Source organism: Accipiter gentilis, chromosome 16, assembly GCF_929443795.1.
Source record: "Accipiter gentilis chromosome 16, bAccGen1.1, whole genome shotgun sequence".
Lineage (NCBI taxonomy): Eukaryota > Metazoa > Chordata > Aves > Accipitriformes > Accipitridae > Astur > Astur gentilis.
In genome coordinates this window covers 4,337,272-4,353,334 of record NC_064895.1, presented here as the reverse complement: position 1 = coordinate 4,353,334, position 16,063 = coordinate 4,337,272, and the positions used below count along the sequence as shown (strand labels likewise).

The 16,063-nt window shown below is 40.1% G+C and overlaps 1 protein-coding gene across 4 annotated transcripts in view; it reads left to right on the top strand.

The window, feature by feature from the left end:
• The window catches only part of LRRC1 (leucine rich repeat containing 1), a 105,088-nt gene that overhangs the window by 77,741 nt on the left and 11,284 nt on the right, over nt 1–16,063 (top strand). For 3 of the 4 annotated variants that reach the window (XM_049819365.1, XM_049819367.1, XM_049819364.1), the window contains 5 exons: nt 4,674–4,877; nt 7,032–7,268; nt 9,270–9,359; nt 10,038–10,115; nt 11,927–12,022. In XM_049819365.1, the coding sequence (XP_049675322.1) occupies nt 4,674–4,877; nt 7,032–7,268; nt 9,270–9,359; nt 10,038–10,115; nt 11,927–12,022 (705 nt within the window). The remainder of the gene's footprint in view (nt 1–4,673; nt 4,878–7,031; nt 7,269–9,269; nt 9,360–10,037; nt 10,116–11,926; nt 12,023–16,063) is intronic. The other variant, XM_049819366.1, reaches the window with a different exon arrangement.

Genomic DNA, 16,063 nt, shown 5'->3' with positions numbered 1-16,063 from the left:
GTAGTTTGCTGATAACATTATGGACTTCCACTAAGCAACTTAAAACCAAAACAAAATCTAAACTAGCTAGCAAAAAGAGTGATCATTTGAATATTACTGATGATTTTTTTTCCATTCAAAAGGGGAGAAAACTGCAAGTCTGAAGAACATTTGCACAGTGGATGTTTTTAGGATAACCTTCAACAATTTTTTTATTTTTTTTTTAAATAGTGTCTTCAGGAAATTCAAAAATCTTATCTGGCTAGTTAATACTTGAACATCTAAGCTTAAAATTAAGTCATGTATTTACCACTAGTAAAGTTTCCCAGTGGAAGGTTTGCTTCAGTAATCTGTTCAGGCAGCTTTTATGTTGCCTCTTCTACAGTGAAAGCCTATTGAAGGCTGCCTTTGTTTCGGCAGCATTTTGTTTAGCTTTCATTCTTATTTCATGAGAATCACACAAAGCTCTTTTAGAGACAGCCTTTTGTACTTTAAAAAGGCAATGAGTCTGAAATAATTTTCAATTAGTAGAATGTTATGTATAGTTGTACTTAAAAGGAAGAGAATGTTTATATTCTAGGAAATACATCTTTAAAGACATTTTCTTTCCTGTATTGACTAATTAAGCTATTTAAACTTTTTTTTTTTTTAATAGAAGAATAGGCAAGAATGTGTGTTTGAGGTTCTAAGTTGAATAATAGTAGCAGGTGTATTAGCATTGAAATATTCTAAGTAACTGAAAGCACTGACTTCTACTTGCTGATGGTGACCAGGCTGTTGCTGCGAGCAGGGTGTTTCATTGTCACTGTATGGTTTCAGTATGGTACTTCAGAAACATGGGTGGTTATCCTGTCTTGGCTTTTAATGTTAGGGTGTCTTAAATTCTTTTTTTATTTGCCACAATGATTTAGGGTGATACATAGCATTTGCACACCTTTGTTGCCTGGAGGAAATTCATTCTCCAGACTTATTAGTGAGATCTTATTGGAATAGACACCTTGTATTTTATGAGAACAATTTGTCCTCTTAACATACAGGGGTATGATACAGAGGAGTATATATGTTCTGAAGAGGCCACCTTTGAAAACATGAAAAACATGTTCAAAGGAGGTATAAAGGGAGCCCACCTGACTTACTGGTGAAATAGTGAAGGAAAATGATTTGTTACCAATCAGTTAGGATCATTACTAACTAAGAGAGATGAAAAATGTATTGCCATGGAACACAACAACTGCTGAGCCTGATAAATAATTTTTCCTCCCAAATATTTTTCTTCATTTGCAAAACAGTGGTGTCACACAGTCCAAATACCCAAGAAGCTTAAAATCCTAAATAGTGAATTTTCCTTCTCTCTTTGTTTTATTCTGAATATTTTTAAGGAGAATGTAAAACTACAGGTCTCACTCTGTATTTGCTACTAATGACTTAAAACATTGACTATTTTAATCTTTGGGGTTCTCAGCTTCCTCATGTATTAAACACAGGAAGAAACCTCCTACCTTACCTGGGTAGTAAAAAGACCAATTATCATCTGTAAAATTCTGTAAGGAGAACTGATTTTTCTCTCGTTAATATTAGGATGTTTGCCAGTAGTCTATTTTGTCTCAAAGCATGGCCCTGTATTATTGAATTTAGTGAGAATGAGCTAATAAATTACTAGAGGTTTTTTAAGACATTTTTGGAGTACAAATCTACTATCTGTTAGCTGAACTGTAGGAATTACCACCTTGGGGGGTGATAGAAGTTTTTTGCCCATCTAATACCCATTAATACATCAGAGTAATGAGTTGGGTGGGGGTGTTTTTGGGGGGGGGGAAAAACCCAATAAAGAGATTGCGTGGTTGCTTTGCGTTAAAGCACAGCACACAACAGAGCTGTACATTCCATCTCCTTCTAGCAAACTCTTCAAGTGCCTGGTGTCACTAAGATCTCGCAGCATTGAGTAGCCCCATGGCTACTCTTGGCTTTGTACAAAAGGATGCGAAGAGCCCAGCACAGTAACAGCCTGGCAGTCAGTGGGCCCAGCAACAGCATCCCTGACATTCTCTGTTCCTCACCTTATATTGCTACTGAACTCTGAATTAAGTCCACTATCTTATTTCTATCCCCCACCCCTTTTCCTTCATCAAAAAGTTGTAAAAAAATGATTAAGATTTGTTTTCAAAGTAGTGTTAGCCTACACTCACAGCAGCAGCATTCATTGGCTTAGTTTCTCCATTTTATTTTATGAAAGCATAACCCACGGCGTGTTTTGCTTACAACAGGTATGTGCAAACGTAGGCTAAAAGGCACTTCTGGTTGTTCTGTTCAATCTTTTGCCATTGATACAACTAAACTGCGAAACTGCTTTCATAAAGATAATGCCATCCATGGTATTGTATAGACCTGGTGAAAATGTGAACAGCTCTTACCCAGAATTGTAGTTTTGTTTCTGTTTTACTTTAAAGTACTGTAGATCGAGGATACGGAAGACTAAGATCTCTCAGGTTACAGAAGGTGCGAGGTGTGAAACAGAAAATGAATTTCCCTTATAGCTGTATGTCAGCATGAGGAAAAGGTTCCTGCCGTAGGAAGAGACGGACAGAGAGCAGGAGCTCGGCTGCGGGGGGCACGGGGATGTAAAATCTGCTGATGGACATCAGCTTGCTCCTCGTGCATACGAGAGGCTACCACAACAGTTGAAGGTATGCTTAAGATGGTGAATTGATGGTCAGCATAAGCTTAATTTGAAACCTGTAACTGTTACCTTGAGAGAATAGCTTTTTACTGGTGTTACAGAACTTGGCAGGCTGGGTTTGAGAAGCTCTTGTTTAGGACTAGGGGTCGGGGTCAAACAAGGATGAGACATTCCCTCAGAAAAAGTGAAATGCTTCACTGTACCTGTGTTTATTTTTAGAGTGAAATTGCTTTATGACTCCCTAATGAGCTTAAAAGTTGACAAGGATTTAAACTGTCTCTGGAAATACCCTGAACATTGGGAGGTGTCACATTTGCTATTCTGAAATAAAACAGACCAAAATGATAGCAAACAATTTCAGCTAGTGTGCTATTTGCCTACCTGATTAGAATTGCTATCCACCTAGTTAATATTCATAGGAAACAAAGCTTCTATTAAGGATATCCTATGTTTCCTTATTCAAGGCAAGCGTAAAGAACTACCACGAGATATCCCGCCTTGTGTTTTGAATTGTCAGGAGAAATGGGAGCCACTACCATGTCGTGATTGTTTGTGCTGCTTTTGCATTCAATTCACTGCTGAACTAAATCGACAATCAGCTCAACTGTCCTGAGCGATGTGGTTTAGAATAACCAGAAATACGGGCTATTTATCAGCAAATGGTGGTATCGCTGAGTGTCAGTGCAGTTCAAAATGTGGTTAACAGCACGTTTCCTATAGAGGCCAGTCATGCCTTCTGTGTACAATGCAAATAATCCTTTGTTGGGGCTGTGATCTTTTCAAGACTCACAGAAAGATCTATAATCTTTTCCAACGAGATGCTGAGATACTGTCCTTGTCCATTTCCCAGTCTTTTCAGCCATCCTAAACCCGAATGTAAATGAAGAATCCCAGGGGGAGCTCCATCGGCAGCTGAAGATGAATCAGTACATCCAGCATGGACGGCCCTGTCCTATCTCCTTTTCTTTCTCAACCTTAGATCTAATAGAGATCGTGACATTCTGGGGTGCTGATAACAGCAAGAAATCTCTCTGTGTGTGAAGATAACTATTCTGCATTAAAAAGGACAAATGGGAGCTTAAAGAATTGTTAAATCTGAATCAAATACTGTTTAAACAGTGTGAAAGTCACTGTGTGTTGCTGGTTGCCCCATTGTAAGCTTGTTGATAATTTTTTTTGTTTGTTTGTGTTATCCATCTCTTTGCCTCGTTGGAGCATGTGCGTTAATGTATCTGTTCATATGGCGTCAGGCTGCTTTCTGCCATTGGATTTGTATGACCATAAGAAAATTTAAAAGTGAGTTTAAAATAAAGCTGAGAAGAAAGATAAAGGTTACTTTGAAAAACAACTTCTGAAGTTCAGTGAAATTAAGGTATATAGGCAACCTTGACACAACTTGTCACGTACGAACTTCTGTGTATGAAGAAGAGAGGTGGAGTTCTTTGGATGTAAATAAGTAATGGACGTTTTGGGAGAACTGGACTATAATCACTTTGAAAATGAGCAAACCTTAAAAGATCAGTTTAGTATTGTACTTTCTTTTGGGACTATTCAAGAAATGGAACATTTTATTTAATGAATAATGAAAAGAGGCGGGTGACTTGATAGGGTTTTTTAACTCAGGTCGTGAGATGAGATGGTCACTAAAGGTCTAAGTACTCTTGTTTGTTTTCTTAATAGTACAGAGTATAACATTATTGAAGACTGTTGTTGATCATTAATTCTTCTTTACGATGCTGAAGGTGGGCTTGGTTCCATGCTCATGTAAGTCCCTGAAGGCTTCCACTAATTTCAGCAGCCTTCGCTTGCTCTTTGTATCACCAGTATTGCCCATTAACTGGCAAAGTGTCTCTCTGGGACTGAAGGTACCTCTCAAGGTAAAAAGGGGAAACCCAGTATTTACAAGATACTAAAATACCTTGCAGAACTTGCCAGACAGTTTCTGCATATACATACTTCAATCACTTTCTTAAAGTCTATTCATTGCCTGTTTTTTTTTTTGTCATCTTCCTCTCAGGACTCTATTAAATGGCTTCCCAAGTCTCCTAAACTGTACGGTGGCCATACCTGGAGCTCCCAGGGCTCTCGCTGGGCCTCGTTGAAAGGAAAGGAAAGTTTTCATGGTGGTAACCTGTACAAATACAGCTCTGCTAATGGAAAATGGAGGGAAGGAAGAATCAGTCCTGAGCAAGAAGCGGAGGAACTGGAGGATCCTGATGATGTAGGTAGTCTCCTTGAAGTCAGGAGGGACAATGTTGTGTGTCTGTCAAGAAACTACAATCTGCTCATGGTGCTATGGTGCCAAGCACTTCGGGTTAGCGGGAGGCTGCACTGACTGTACTTTCACATCCTTGCTTGTGCAGAGCGTACAGAATCACATTCAGTGTTATATTCCTTTACTTTGCTTGCAATTAAACAATCCATCCAACTCCCAAGAGTACAGTGCAACTTGCAGGTGAAGGTGAGTAATCTGAGCAGTGATGAGATACATATGTTTTTATTTTACTCCTACTTAGAGCTGCAGTTACCCACATCCCTCCATCTCTTTCAGGTAATCAGGTCATTAGCAGCGCTTGAAGCTCAATCTCTCCCAAGGACTGCGTGGTAGAAAAGCGAGGTTGCAGTGCTTAGTTGCGTGTTTAGTTTCGGGTAGCGCTCTTTGAGGATGCTGACGTCTGGGAAACCCTGGATGCTGTGGTTTCTCTGGTTGTGTCTTGTCACCTGGGCGGCAGCTTGGCTGTCTTCTCAGTCACAGCCTGGGAAAAGGAGGTTGCGATTGTACTTTTGCAGCCTTTCCCTTTCAGAGCGTTGCTCCCCAGTCTTTCCTCCAGATGTTTGCTGGGAGTTCAGGGAGGAATTGGGGCTCCTGCTCCTCTGCCAGGACCTCTGCTCCCTTCCTAGTCCCCAGCCCTGTCCTCCAACCCTCACTCCCACCTCTTGCTCCTGGTTTTCTCCCTGGGCACCCACAGCACCCCAGCGCTGCTCGTGGGTCCGGGTTAGTCAACCCCGTGATGTTAAAGAGGAACCTCTCTCAAGAGAAGAGAAACGATGAATGTTTTATGTGAGTTAAAGCTAAACAAATTCCCTTTTAAGTGCAAATAGGAAGCAGTCATGCCTTACTTGCTTTTCCCTGGTTGGCGATGCTGCTTTCCATCCCAAACGAAAAGAGATTGTGGGAAAGCTCTGACTGAAAACTGAAGTGTCCAGTGGGGTTTCTGCACAGCTGTTGATGGTAATGCCACTGCTTTTTGCGTCTGGTATTAAACTTCCAAACATAGGAGGACATTTATGGGGTTTATTTGGAAAGGTGCTGACCTTCATTGGCTGCATCATTTTACTGCCAACAGAAGATATAAGGATTATGGTAATATGAAGATCTGATTCAACCTTACCCATCAAATTAAGGAGCAAAAATCAGCCAAAGATAAATGAAGCATCCATAAAATGTGAACAGAATTCAGACATCATGGCTGAATTTCATTTAACCACTTCACCAAGCATAACTGATAACTGGAAAATATCATTATGTTTTGCAGTCAAACTTGTCTGAAGCTTTAATTGTTTCGTGGATGTGGTCTAATTGTGTATTTCTCTTTTCAAGCCCTTGTGGTTTAGCTAAGCATAGGGTGACATTGTCAGTTCCTCGCTGCATCTCAGAGTAGGTACAGCCTAGAGCCAGGCTTCAGAGCAGGCTTCCAGATGTCTCACCTTTGAGGCTCCGCTTCCAGTGGACCCCTCAATCGCTAAGGTCACCACTCACTGCCATTTGCAGCTAAATAAAGTCAATCCAATTACTTAAAATCTTCTCTTAGAGATGTTGATGCAACGTAGGGGCTTGCCTTCCCTCTCACACCTGTGCTCCCCAAAATACAATGTGAGCCTGGAGGAGCTATGAGAAATGTTTTACTTTCTGTATGGAGAGCCCTTTCCTTTGCCTCATGTGTGTGGTTCCTTGCCCTGGGACAGCAGATTCAGTGCTCCTCAGCTGCCAGAGGCTGCCCAAAATGGTCTTGTTCTCATGCTCCATCCTTTTCACAGGGCATTGCAGGATTTAGTTGGGTATATGTGCACTATACGTGCTTGTGTGTGCCACGGGAATCTAGAGAAAGGCTATGTGAATCCCAGTTCTCTCCCTGTTCCCACAATTTCCATCTCCATGTTGAGGGAAAACCTTGCCCAGAGAAATAACGGTGAGAGAAAGATACTTGTACATTCACTTTAAAGTTGCAGTTTTGTCTTCAGTGAAACAAATCCTAATGTACAGCAATGTGATAGAGAGGAACAAATCCAATTTACCACAGGTAGGGTCTGGGTATCAGATAAGTATTCTCCTTGCTGTCGTCATGTTTACCTTTTTTTTATCTTTACCCCCCAGGAACCTATTTCCAAGTTTTCTGGCAGCCTTTTTGATACCGACGATAGCATGAGAGATCAAAGAAATACCAGAACAGCTCTTCAAGAAAAGCACAAGCCGGCGATGAAGGGCAAGACTCTTCCAGGGACTAACGCTAAGGTGCAACTACCTGTCTCAGCAGTGGGCAGCATCCCTGGCGAGAATGGCCGGATCCCGGAGGAATCGAGGGCGGTGGATGTGCTGCAGCCCCCGCTGAAGGTATTGAGCTGCTGCGTGGGCTGGGCTTGACAGCCGGGGGGGGCTCCGTGTGTCTGTGGGGAAGTCCGTATGTCCACGGGGAAGCCGGCTTCTTGTGCGAGGCAGTTTATAAAAGTTGCAAAGAAGGGGGGACGTTGCATGGTAGGTGTCGTGAGACTCACCTTTCGCAGAGTGTGAGCTGAGGTTTGTCCTTGCTCCCGCTGGCTTATATGGAAAAAGCATTTTCCGTTGAAGAAAACAACAACTTTGTAGCTGATCAATACTGTCTCAGTTTCTATATCCAGCTTTGGTATTGTAAGGTCAAGCCAAGGGTGTGTGCAGGTGGGCACTCAGCTCATCTTCACTTAGCCCATGGTTTAGGAGCAGTGGCGTGGCCTTACCCTCACGGCGTGAGAAAGCCTCTGTCCTGCGAAAAGGGATGGGAATGTTCGAGTGAAAATTTATCAGTGAGAACTGCAAGATTTGGGCTGAAGTTTATGGAGAAAGCTACACTCTGAACTCAGTGGACATACCCCGTCTTGGCATGCTTTGGAGCACAGGAGGAGGAAATGTGCTTTATGGGGTTGGCTCCCAGAGGTGGTCCAGAACAGATCCCACCTCTGCCGACTGCCAGTGGGGCAGGAGATGCAGAATTGCGCCGCATCCCCAGGGTTGCGGGAATCGGCACCAGGAAAGGCAGCTCGCCCGGTGTGGTACCCGTGCGGGGACCTGTCACCAAAACACTGCTGGTAATCACGGACTGGTGAAGTCTCAAGTGTGCAGGTAATGCTAAGTCTAAGCAACATTTGGCAGGGTGGTTTTCATTTGACTGATAGGGTGTTTTCATATCTTTTTAAGAATTAGGAATTTCAGATGAGTATGTTATACATGCAAGAGTAACTGCATGCATTTGTTAAATTTTGAAACACAGCTGTGTTGAAATATTCTTAATTATAAAATACAACAAGTTATTCAAGCCTCAATTGTCTTAGAGATATGAAGCAAATCAATGAAAATGAGAGCATTTCGCTAATGTGATATAAGGTGATAAAGTGAAATCAATCTTAAAGGTCTTTTCCAACCTAAACGAGTCTATGATTCTAAATGCAATTTGCGTTCAGATTCCACTAGGCTATGGGAAGGTGTTCTTTAAATTTAATGTGATTGTTGTTTTAGCAACTATCAAATCCTTATTTACTACCAAGTATATTATATACTAAAGACACCCCCCACCCCCACCCCCACCCCCACCCCCCCCCCCCGGAAAAAAAAACCAACTGGGGGGAATAATTCTTAAATGTAAGTTGTCTTTAAAACTTGAAACTAGTTTTAGTTGGTCTTTGTTGTGAATTGTGTACATTCAAAAAATTATCTAAGATTTTGTACTAAATTTTTGGTGATACCAGCAGGAGGAGAATAGACTAGATAGATTACAATTTATGCTGCTTTTAAAAAAGCTTCCTCATATTTTTACTTTTAAGTCAATGGTTAAAGTACTGTCAAATCTTTTGATGGGGTTAACACGTACATACAGAAAGCCTGTTTAAAGAAAAGAAAATTACTGTAATAGTGCTCAAATTCAGTTATCTGTTCGCAAAAGAGTTGAGAGTAAGCAAATCAGACTGTAGATGAGGTTCCAAAGGAAAGGTTTTTCATAAACTTAAGAAAAAATATTTACTTTTCCCTCCTCCTGTGTACTGGCATTGTTGCCATCGTGAATGCTCAGTAAATTGGTGGGTTTTATGAAACAACTGATTTGGTCAGCCGCCTTATAAACAGCCTTATACGGTTTTGGCATGACTCTAAAACCTGGAGAAATAATGCATTCTTGGTGTTATTGAAGAGTAAAGACGAGCCTTGCATGTGCCAGTGTTGAAGCATAGCACCGTTTTTCTCTGGGCTGAGCTCTATAGGAGCAAATCTGCTGGTATTCGGAGTGGGAGGTAGATTTTCATTGCTCATGTAGTTAGTAGGCAATGTTTTTGATTAATCAGGCCACTTATCCTTATAATTCTTTTCCAGATAACCATTACTGTGTGCAGTCAAATGGGGAGTCTTGGTATTAGCATTGCTGGTGGAAAGGGCTCATCTCCATGTAAAGACAATGATGAGGTGCATTTCATTACTCAAAATTTATCTAGTAATCATTAGAAAGAAACTGATGAGAGGTTCTTTGAAGCTATTGTGTTTTGTTATTTTCTTTCTGAGGTTGTCCTCAGTGTAACATCACTGTCTGCGTAATAAAGTTAACAAAGGTAAACATGGGTAACTTATTTCCCAAGTAGAAGCCGGCAGTAGATTTTGATGGGGAAGCTCCTGGAGGGATGATTTTGGAGAGTAAATCCAATGTAAACCAATGATTTTCCAAAGACAACCTGATGACTGAAACACTGTTGGCTAGTTTCCACTTTCTACCTCCATTTGGGGTCACTCCCTTGGCAATCCACGTGCCTGTCCTATCCCATTTGATCATTCCCAGGAGCTAACTTGATTTGAGAGAAGTTATTTCTCACATCTTTGCACTTAATTATCATTTAAATAAATCTTTGTTTCCCAGTCTGTCCCCCATGGCACAGTGTAAACAATTAATGACTTTTGTTCATTGTTGTATGTGTCAGCCATGGAGGCTTTTGTTTTTCTTGCTAATGTGCTAAGACATTTAGTTTTTATTTTAATAGAAGCAGCAGAACAACAAGTCCTGAAAATCCAATTACTTCCCGTTTGCTTTTTACATCTAAGAACAATGGAAGAAACCCTGTCAGGTCTGAAAACTGTCTTTTGTGTTACCAGGGGATCGGGACTGCACGGCTGCCGAAAGATGGTCCAGCAGACTTGGCTGGGCTACAAGCAGGAGACCGAGCGGCAGAGGTAGGTGGGTTGTTCGTCAATGTGGACTGTGTTCACTTGTTGTTACCTTTAAATCAAATCACTCACAGTTGGGGAATTCGAGATCTAGATCTAGGCTTGCCTTAGCTTTTTAGATACTTCCCAAACTACATTATGAAGAAATTATAATGAAATTGAATTGTTGTATTCCTTCTTGTTGTATTCCTTCTTGTTGTATTCCTTCTTGTTGTATTCCTTCTTGTTGTATTCCTTCTTGTTGTATTCTGGTTTTCAGATCTTTATGTTCAGTGTGCATAACAAAATATTATTCACTTAAATGGCTGATTTGTAAAGGAAAACAATGGTCTTAGTAAGCAGTTATGTAAGCACAAATGCAGTTGTACTTGGTCCAAGAAGCTTTCTTATGACATTGTATTGGATTTACTAGATGAGTTCGTTGCAGTTGTTACAAAGAAATACAAACTAGATGAGCTTGTTTCTCTGAGGTAATTTTTGGCTGGGAGAGAACAGCTCCAAGTAACTCCCCTGATGGAGGCTTACAGTGCCAAGGGATAAATGTGTCTCTTGGGCTGCTCCACCTCAAGCCTCATCTTTCCTGGCAGAAGCCACTCTTTTGAGCTTCGGACGTTCCCAAGAGCAGTGGTGATCACCTACAGTTTTGTGATAATATAGTTTGGACCTCCTGTTTGGTTTCCACCTGCTGAGAAAGGCAGAGTGGGAGGAGAGCCTCTACAAAATTACTTTGAGGTGAAACTGGTCCATAATTTTTTTCAGCTTTTGTTCTCTTAAACTGTCATACTTGCTTAAATTAATAGCTTTTTACTCCTTGTTGAATTAAGGTAGGATAGAGCAAGCAGTATTCTATGTCTATTAAATTGCCAGGAATAAGGATACAGCCTGTATCAGCCAAAGACAAATTAATGATAAATTCGTCTGCTAATTTTGTAAAACTAGGCTATAGACGTATTAATAGAGGATTGTGTTTCACAATCCACATATGGAAGTTAATTTAACATTTCTTAAAAGCTTAATTATGTTAAAATTCTGTATCATTTTACCTTTTTGCTTTTATGAAATTATTACCCTTATCTAATTTTTGTATTTTAACAGATGTAAGAGAATTTAAATAATTCTTTACATATTTCACATTATCAGATCATCAGGGAAATAAAAGTCCAGATTTTTAGTTGCTGTACCTCTAACTTCTGAGCAGAGTTTCTGGTAAAGTCAGTATCTTAAAAATCAACCACTTTGCTCAGGTTCCTCCCTGAGGCTATAATTCATTCTTATTTTGGGGGCTATTTGAAATATACTAGCTACTAATATCTGTTCATTTAATGAATAGTGAACCATGTAAAAAAGAGAAGAAATTTCTGTTCTGTCCTGCTGTTGTTATTGTACGAATAGTTATGATTTCTCTGTCTCCCACAAGATGGCAGAATCATTCATCTATTTAAAGAACGTAGAAAAAAAATAATCTCTGCTTTTTGTATGCATGGGAGTTGAGAAGGAATTAATGCATTCAGGTGTGCTGTAGGAGTCCTAATGTTTTGACCACAGGACTAATCTGTGTACAAATAATCAGCATTTTTCTCTTGATACCATGTGTTACAACTTCTTATTCTTGAACTGACCACTTCAACAGTTCAAATATACAGTGTGTTCATCAAAAATGGGGAATGGCAAGAATTGCAATTTTATTTGCTTTTGTTGTGCAACCATATGTAACGATGGGACCAGGTATTTGTATCCTAACCTGAGAGGGAGGGAATTGCTGCTCTTAAACAGCGTTCAGAATAAAACCATGCATTTCTGCTGCTTTGTTTTTAAAGGCATCCCTCGTTTCGGAACCCAGTGCCCTTGATGCTGGTCCTACTGAAGCTTCATCCAAGGGCAGCCCCTTCCCGACAGTAAACCACGTCATAACAGTAAGTAAGATGGCCCCAGCGAGTAAAAAAAAATCATTCTTAGCTAAATTCTTTGGGTTGTCTGTCATTAATGCTAGTAAACATGGTAGAGACTGGCACAAAACCTGAGTGGCTGGGCCAGAGGAGAACACCTACCAAAGACCAGAGACCCCACTGTCCGTTTACTTGGCTGTCACTGCAGCTGGGACGTGGATTCTGGAGGAGCTCAGCTCCTGGATAAGCACCAGTGTACCACACCAGAGCTTTTGAAGCACCACTCTAGTTTGGGGGCTTTAACGGTGATGTCCATTTCCTCCAGCTTCAAGTGTTTATTCTGTTGTCCGGACTCCCTCACTAGCTAATGGAAGGAGCAGCCTCTCCAGGGTGCCTCTTTTAGGAGGGAGAGGTTTGGCTGCTACCTGGAGGTGACCATTTTTACCCTTTGAGTGGAGGGGGAACTTGTGTGACAGGCTAAGACTCCATGCCCATATTTTAGGTGACTGATGTCAGGCGAGATTAAGCCTACCGCACACGTCACAGAAGAAAACAGCCAAGCCTACAGGGTGGCTTTTGGAAATCTGGTCCGCTTTTGTGAAAAGTCGATCTCTAAAAAATTTAACTCTCTGGAGATCTAGCCTAGTCATGGTCATCTGCCTGCACGCCTGAAATTATGGCTTTACTAGGAATGTACAATAAGATCAAGGTATCTGAATGATTAAGGTCAAAAAGCACTACTTGTATTAAGCCTGAAGTACCAGGAAGCAACAACTGTTTCTCTCATTCTGCCAGAGGAATGCTTTGTTTGAATCCCCTTCTTCCAGCCTTTTTTTATCCTTTTCCAGGAATACCATTCACAACCCAGCTAATGGCAAAAAATGAAAGTTCATCTATTATATAAAAGACTATAATCAAAGACTGCATTCAGTTTTTATTAACCATTCACATTTTTAAAAATATGATTTGTTAGTTGACTGAAAAATAAGCAAATAGACCATGCAAATCTGGTTTTCTATATGGATTACTATTTAAGAAGGGTTGAGTTGCAGCTTTTGTCTATGAGATGGATTAACAAAGGTTTTCTCTTCTATTCAGTTGCTTAAAGAAACTTATTTTGAGGCCTCTGGTCTCCAACACCATTTTGTGAAACTTTTAGAGCAGTTTTATTTTTCAGAGCAGTTTTATTTTTCAGTTGAAAACGCTTCCATGAATTTTTTTTTTTTTCCAGCTCTACTTGGTAGCTGTTTCTTATGGTCTTAACCTGCACTGCAGGAAGCACGAGGCTTCCCGTTAGAGGAACCACCGTTGAAAAGGTTGATTCACACGTTGCTAGTGGCCTGGATCTGTCGCAGTAGTATCTGACTTTTCAGCCAAAAAGCAGAAATGACCATTTTCTGTGTGGTATGCCTCTTGGAAAATCATGCCTCCCTTTAAAGGTCTTCAGCTGCAAGAGGAGGAGGAGGCAGATTAGACCAAGCTACTTAGCTCAGAGCACAGAGCGCAGAGGGGGTCAACTGGCTGAATATGTTCCAAGTGTCAAGAGTAGCCAATATGCAAGTTCTTTTGTGGAGAAATACCTGTATTTCTGGTTTTGTTCATTTTTTTTAAATCAAAATCTTTGTGCTGTAGCAAATTGTCTATGTTATTGCCTTTAACCTAGAGCAGCATTCATCAGTCTTAGAGATTACGGGCTTTTGAGGAGTATCCTGCTGACTCAGGAACCAGTCAGTATCTCATCTGCTCTCGCTCTGGGTTTAGTCCGGTGATGTTCCTCTTATTCCTCAGTAACCGTCTTCTCTGAAAAATGTTTATAGCCTGGCTTCTTATGGAGGACATGCTTTGCATGTTCAGATAAGCAGGTGACAGTAGGCCTTTAATGCAGAATCTTCTTCTTTGCTAGGAATCTAGGAAGGTTTGTTTCCTTTGTATTTCTGACTAGGTTTCGGGAGAAGATGGGTGCATCTACATTAAAGGAGGGAAGGAGAGAAGCATGGTGGCAAAGAAGCCAAAGGTTCCTGTTATTCTTCCAGCAAAAGCTGAATTATGTGCTGGATGGTGCCCATCTTCCTTCTCCCTCTCTTCCATGTCATCACTGCTTCCTGCCCTCCAGCAGAGACTCTGTCTTCATCTATTTGTTTGTATTGAATTTTAATAAACATCCTCTTTGCATATGTGATCTGTGATAATATTTGTCTCTTTCCTGCTAGCCGTAGCCCTCTGGCCATCTCTTGCCATCGCCCATCCCGTCTCCGAGCCTGGTGCTCTGACATTACAAAGGGCAGTGCTGCTGCCAGATTCAAGTTTCCTCTCTGTTCTCCATGGACCTGGTTGCTCTAACTTCTTCTAAAAAGCTCATTTGAATTGTTAACTCATCCAGCCAAACTCAATTTCAAACCCTTTGTGCCAGCTTTAAGATTTCATGACAGTGTAAATGATCAGTAATTAATTGGACAATGAAAAGTTCTTTCACTCCGAGTCATTGTTTTGCAAAGGAAAAATGAGAATTGTTCTTTGTTTTAATTACGATTGAGTATTTTTTTTGAAATGTAGAGGCCCCAGAACTTTAATTATAATTAGATTCTCTTGCAAATACTGTATTTTATAGACTTGTCTCAGTTATGCTAATCACACCTCAAAAATATGGAATCTGTTTATTTTACTTTGTTTAATACATATATATATAAATACAAATATTTTAATTGAACATAAACCAAGTCTTTGGGTGTTAAAATTGTAATCTTAAAATAAGAGTATCTATGTAAAGATGTGCACCAAAATATAACAGATTAGAACCACAACTAATATGGCTATCTACATGCAGACTGTGTGTAAAATGTTGGATGTCTAACTACAGGCAAAAAAAAAAGAAAAAGGAGGGGATACAGACATTGCCAATAGTGCCCCATGCTGACTTAACAGAAGGAACTTTAACTTGGATTCTGGAGTCTTTATTTCCACTTCTCTATTTTGCTGTCTTCTGCCCTCTGCTTCTTATTTCCTCCTCATCTTCTCAAACATAGAACCAACTGTGCGCAATCTTTCTCCATCAAAAAATATTTTCATTCAAAGTCTGCCTGAAATTCCCAGTAGATTTTGTCTGACTGGAGGGTGTTGACAGGTTTCAGCATCTCCTGTCACTTCCTGACGTGCATCATCATGTCATCTTCTTTGATCCATTTTTGGGGCTATCAACAGCGTAAGAATATTAGGTACTTTGTAATGAATATCAAATCTCTTAAATATTTTAATCTAGTATTTCGCTTTAATTCTTACTATATTATTTTCTTTAATTGTATGCTTTTGCCCTGGGAATTTCCTCAATTAGATTTTTTTTTATGTAGTTCACCAGATGTGCAAGTGTCACTTACATTGAAGATTTGCAAGGAAGTTTAAAGAAAAGAGTTACCAGTTAAAAGTGATTGTTGAAAAGAAACTTAAACAGTATTGGAAAAATCTGAAGAATTTCTTCAAGCTAAAAAAGCCAGATGTTCTGGTTGCTCTGTTAAAAATGCAGATACCAAATGTTCCTAAATAAGGTGAGAAAACGAGAACTTCTGTGTACTAGAACCTGTAACATATCTCAAAGTGAAATGCCTGCAGAAAGTGAGTAAGCATATACTGTGCTCCCACAATACGTAGGTTTCTGGTTTTCTGCCTTTCTCCCACATTGTTTAGATGCAAGTCATGAGAAACCTTACACGGATGAGAATCACAGCAGATCTATCTTCTTCATTTCCAGCTGATACAGACTTTTCAGGAAAAAGTCTTTATGCACTTATATGAGTTAAAAATCTTCACAAATCTAAGTATCAAACCCTTTCTTTATTCACCTGAGCAGGTTAGTTCTAGCCATATCAGAAAACCGTAATTATACAACTTAAATGTAATAAAACTTCTTTCTTGTTTCTTTAGTCATTGTCTTACTTTTTTCAATTTTAAAAGCAAACCCAGTAGAATACTTAGGTCAGAGAAGCACTATAAAAGAAGACAAATAAGTGGGATTCAGAATGTCCCTATCATCATCAAAGACAGATTTCTTCTGCAACTCGTTTCAAACAATGAAGA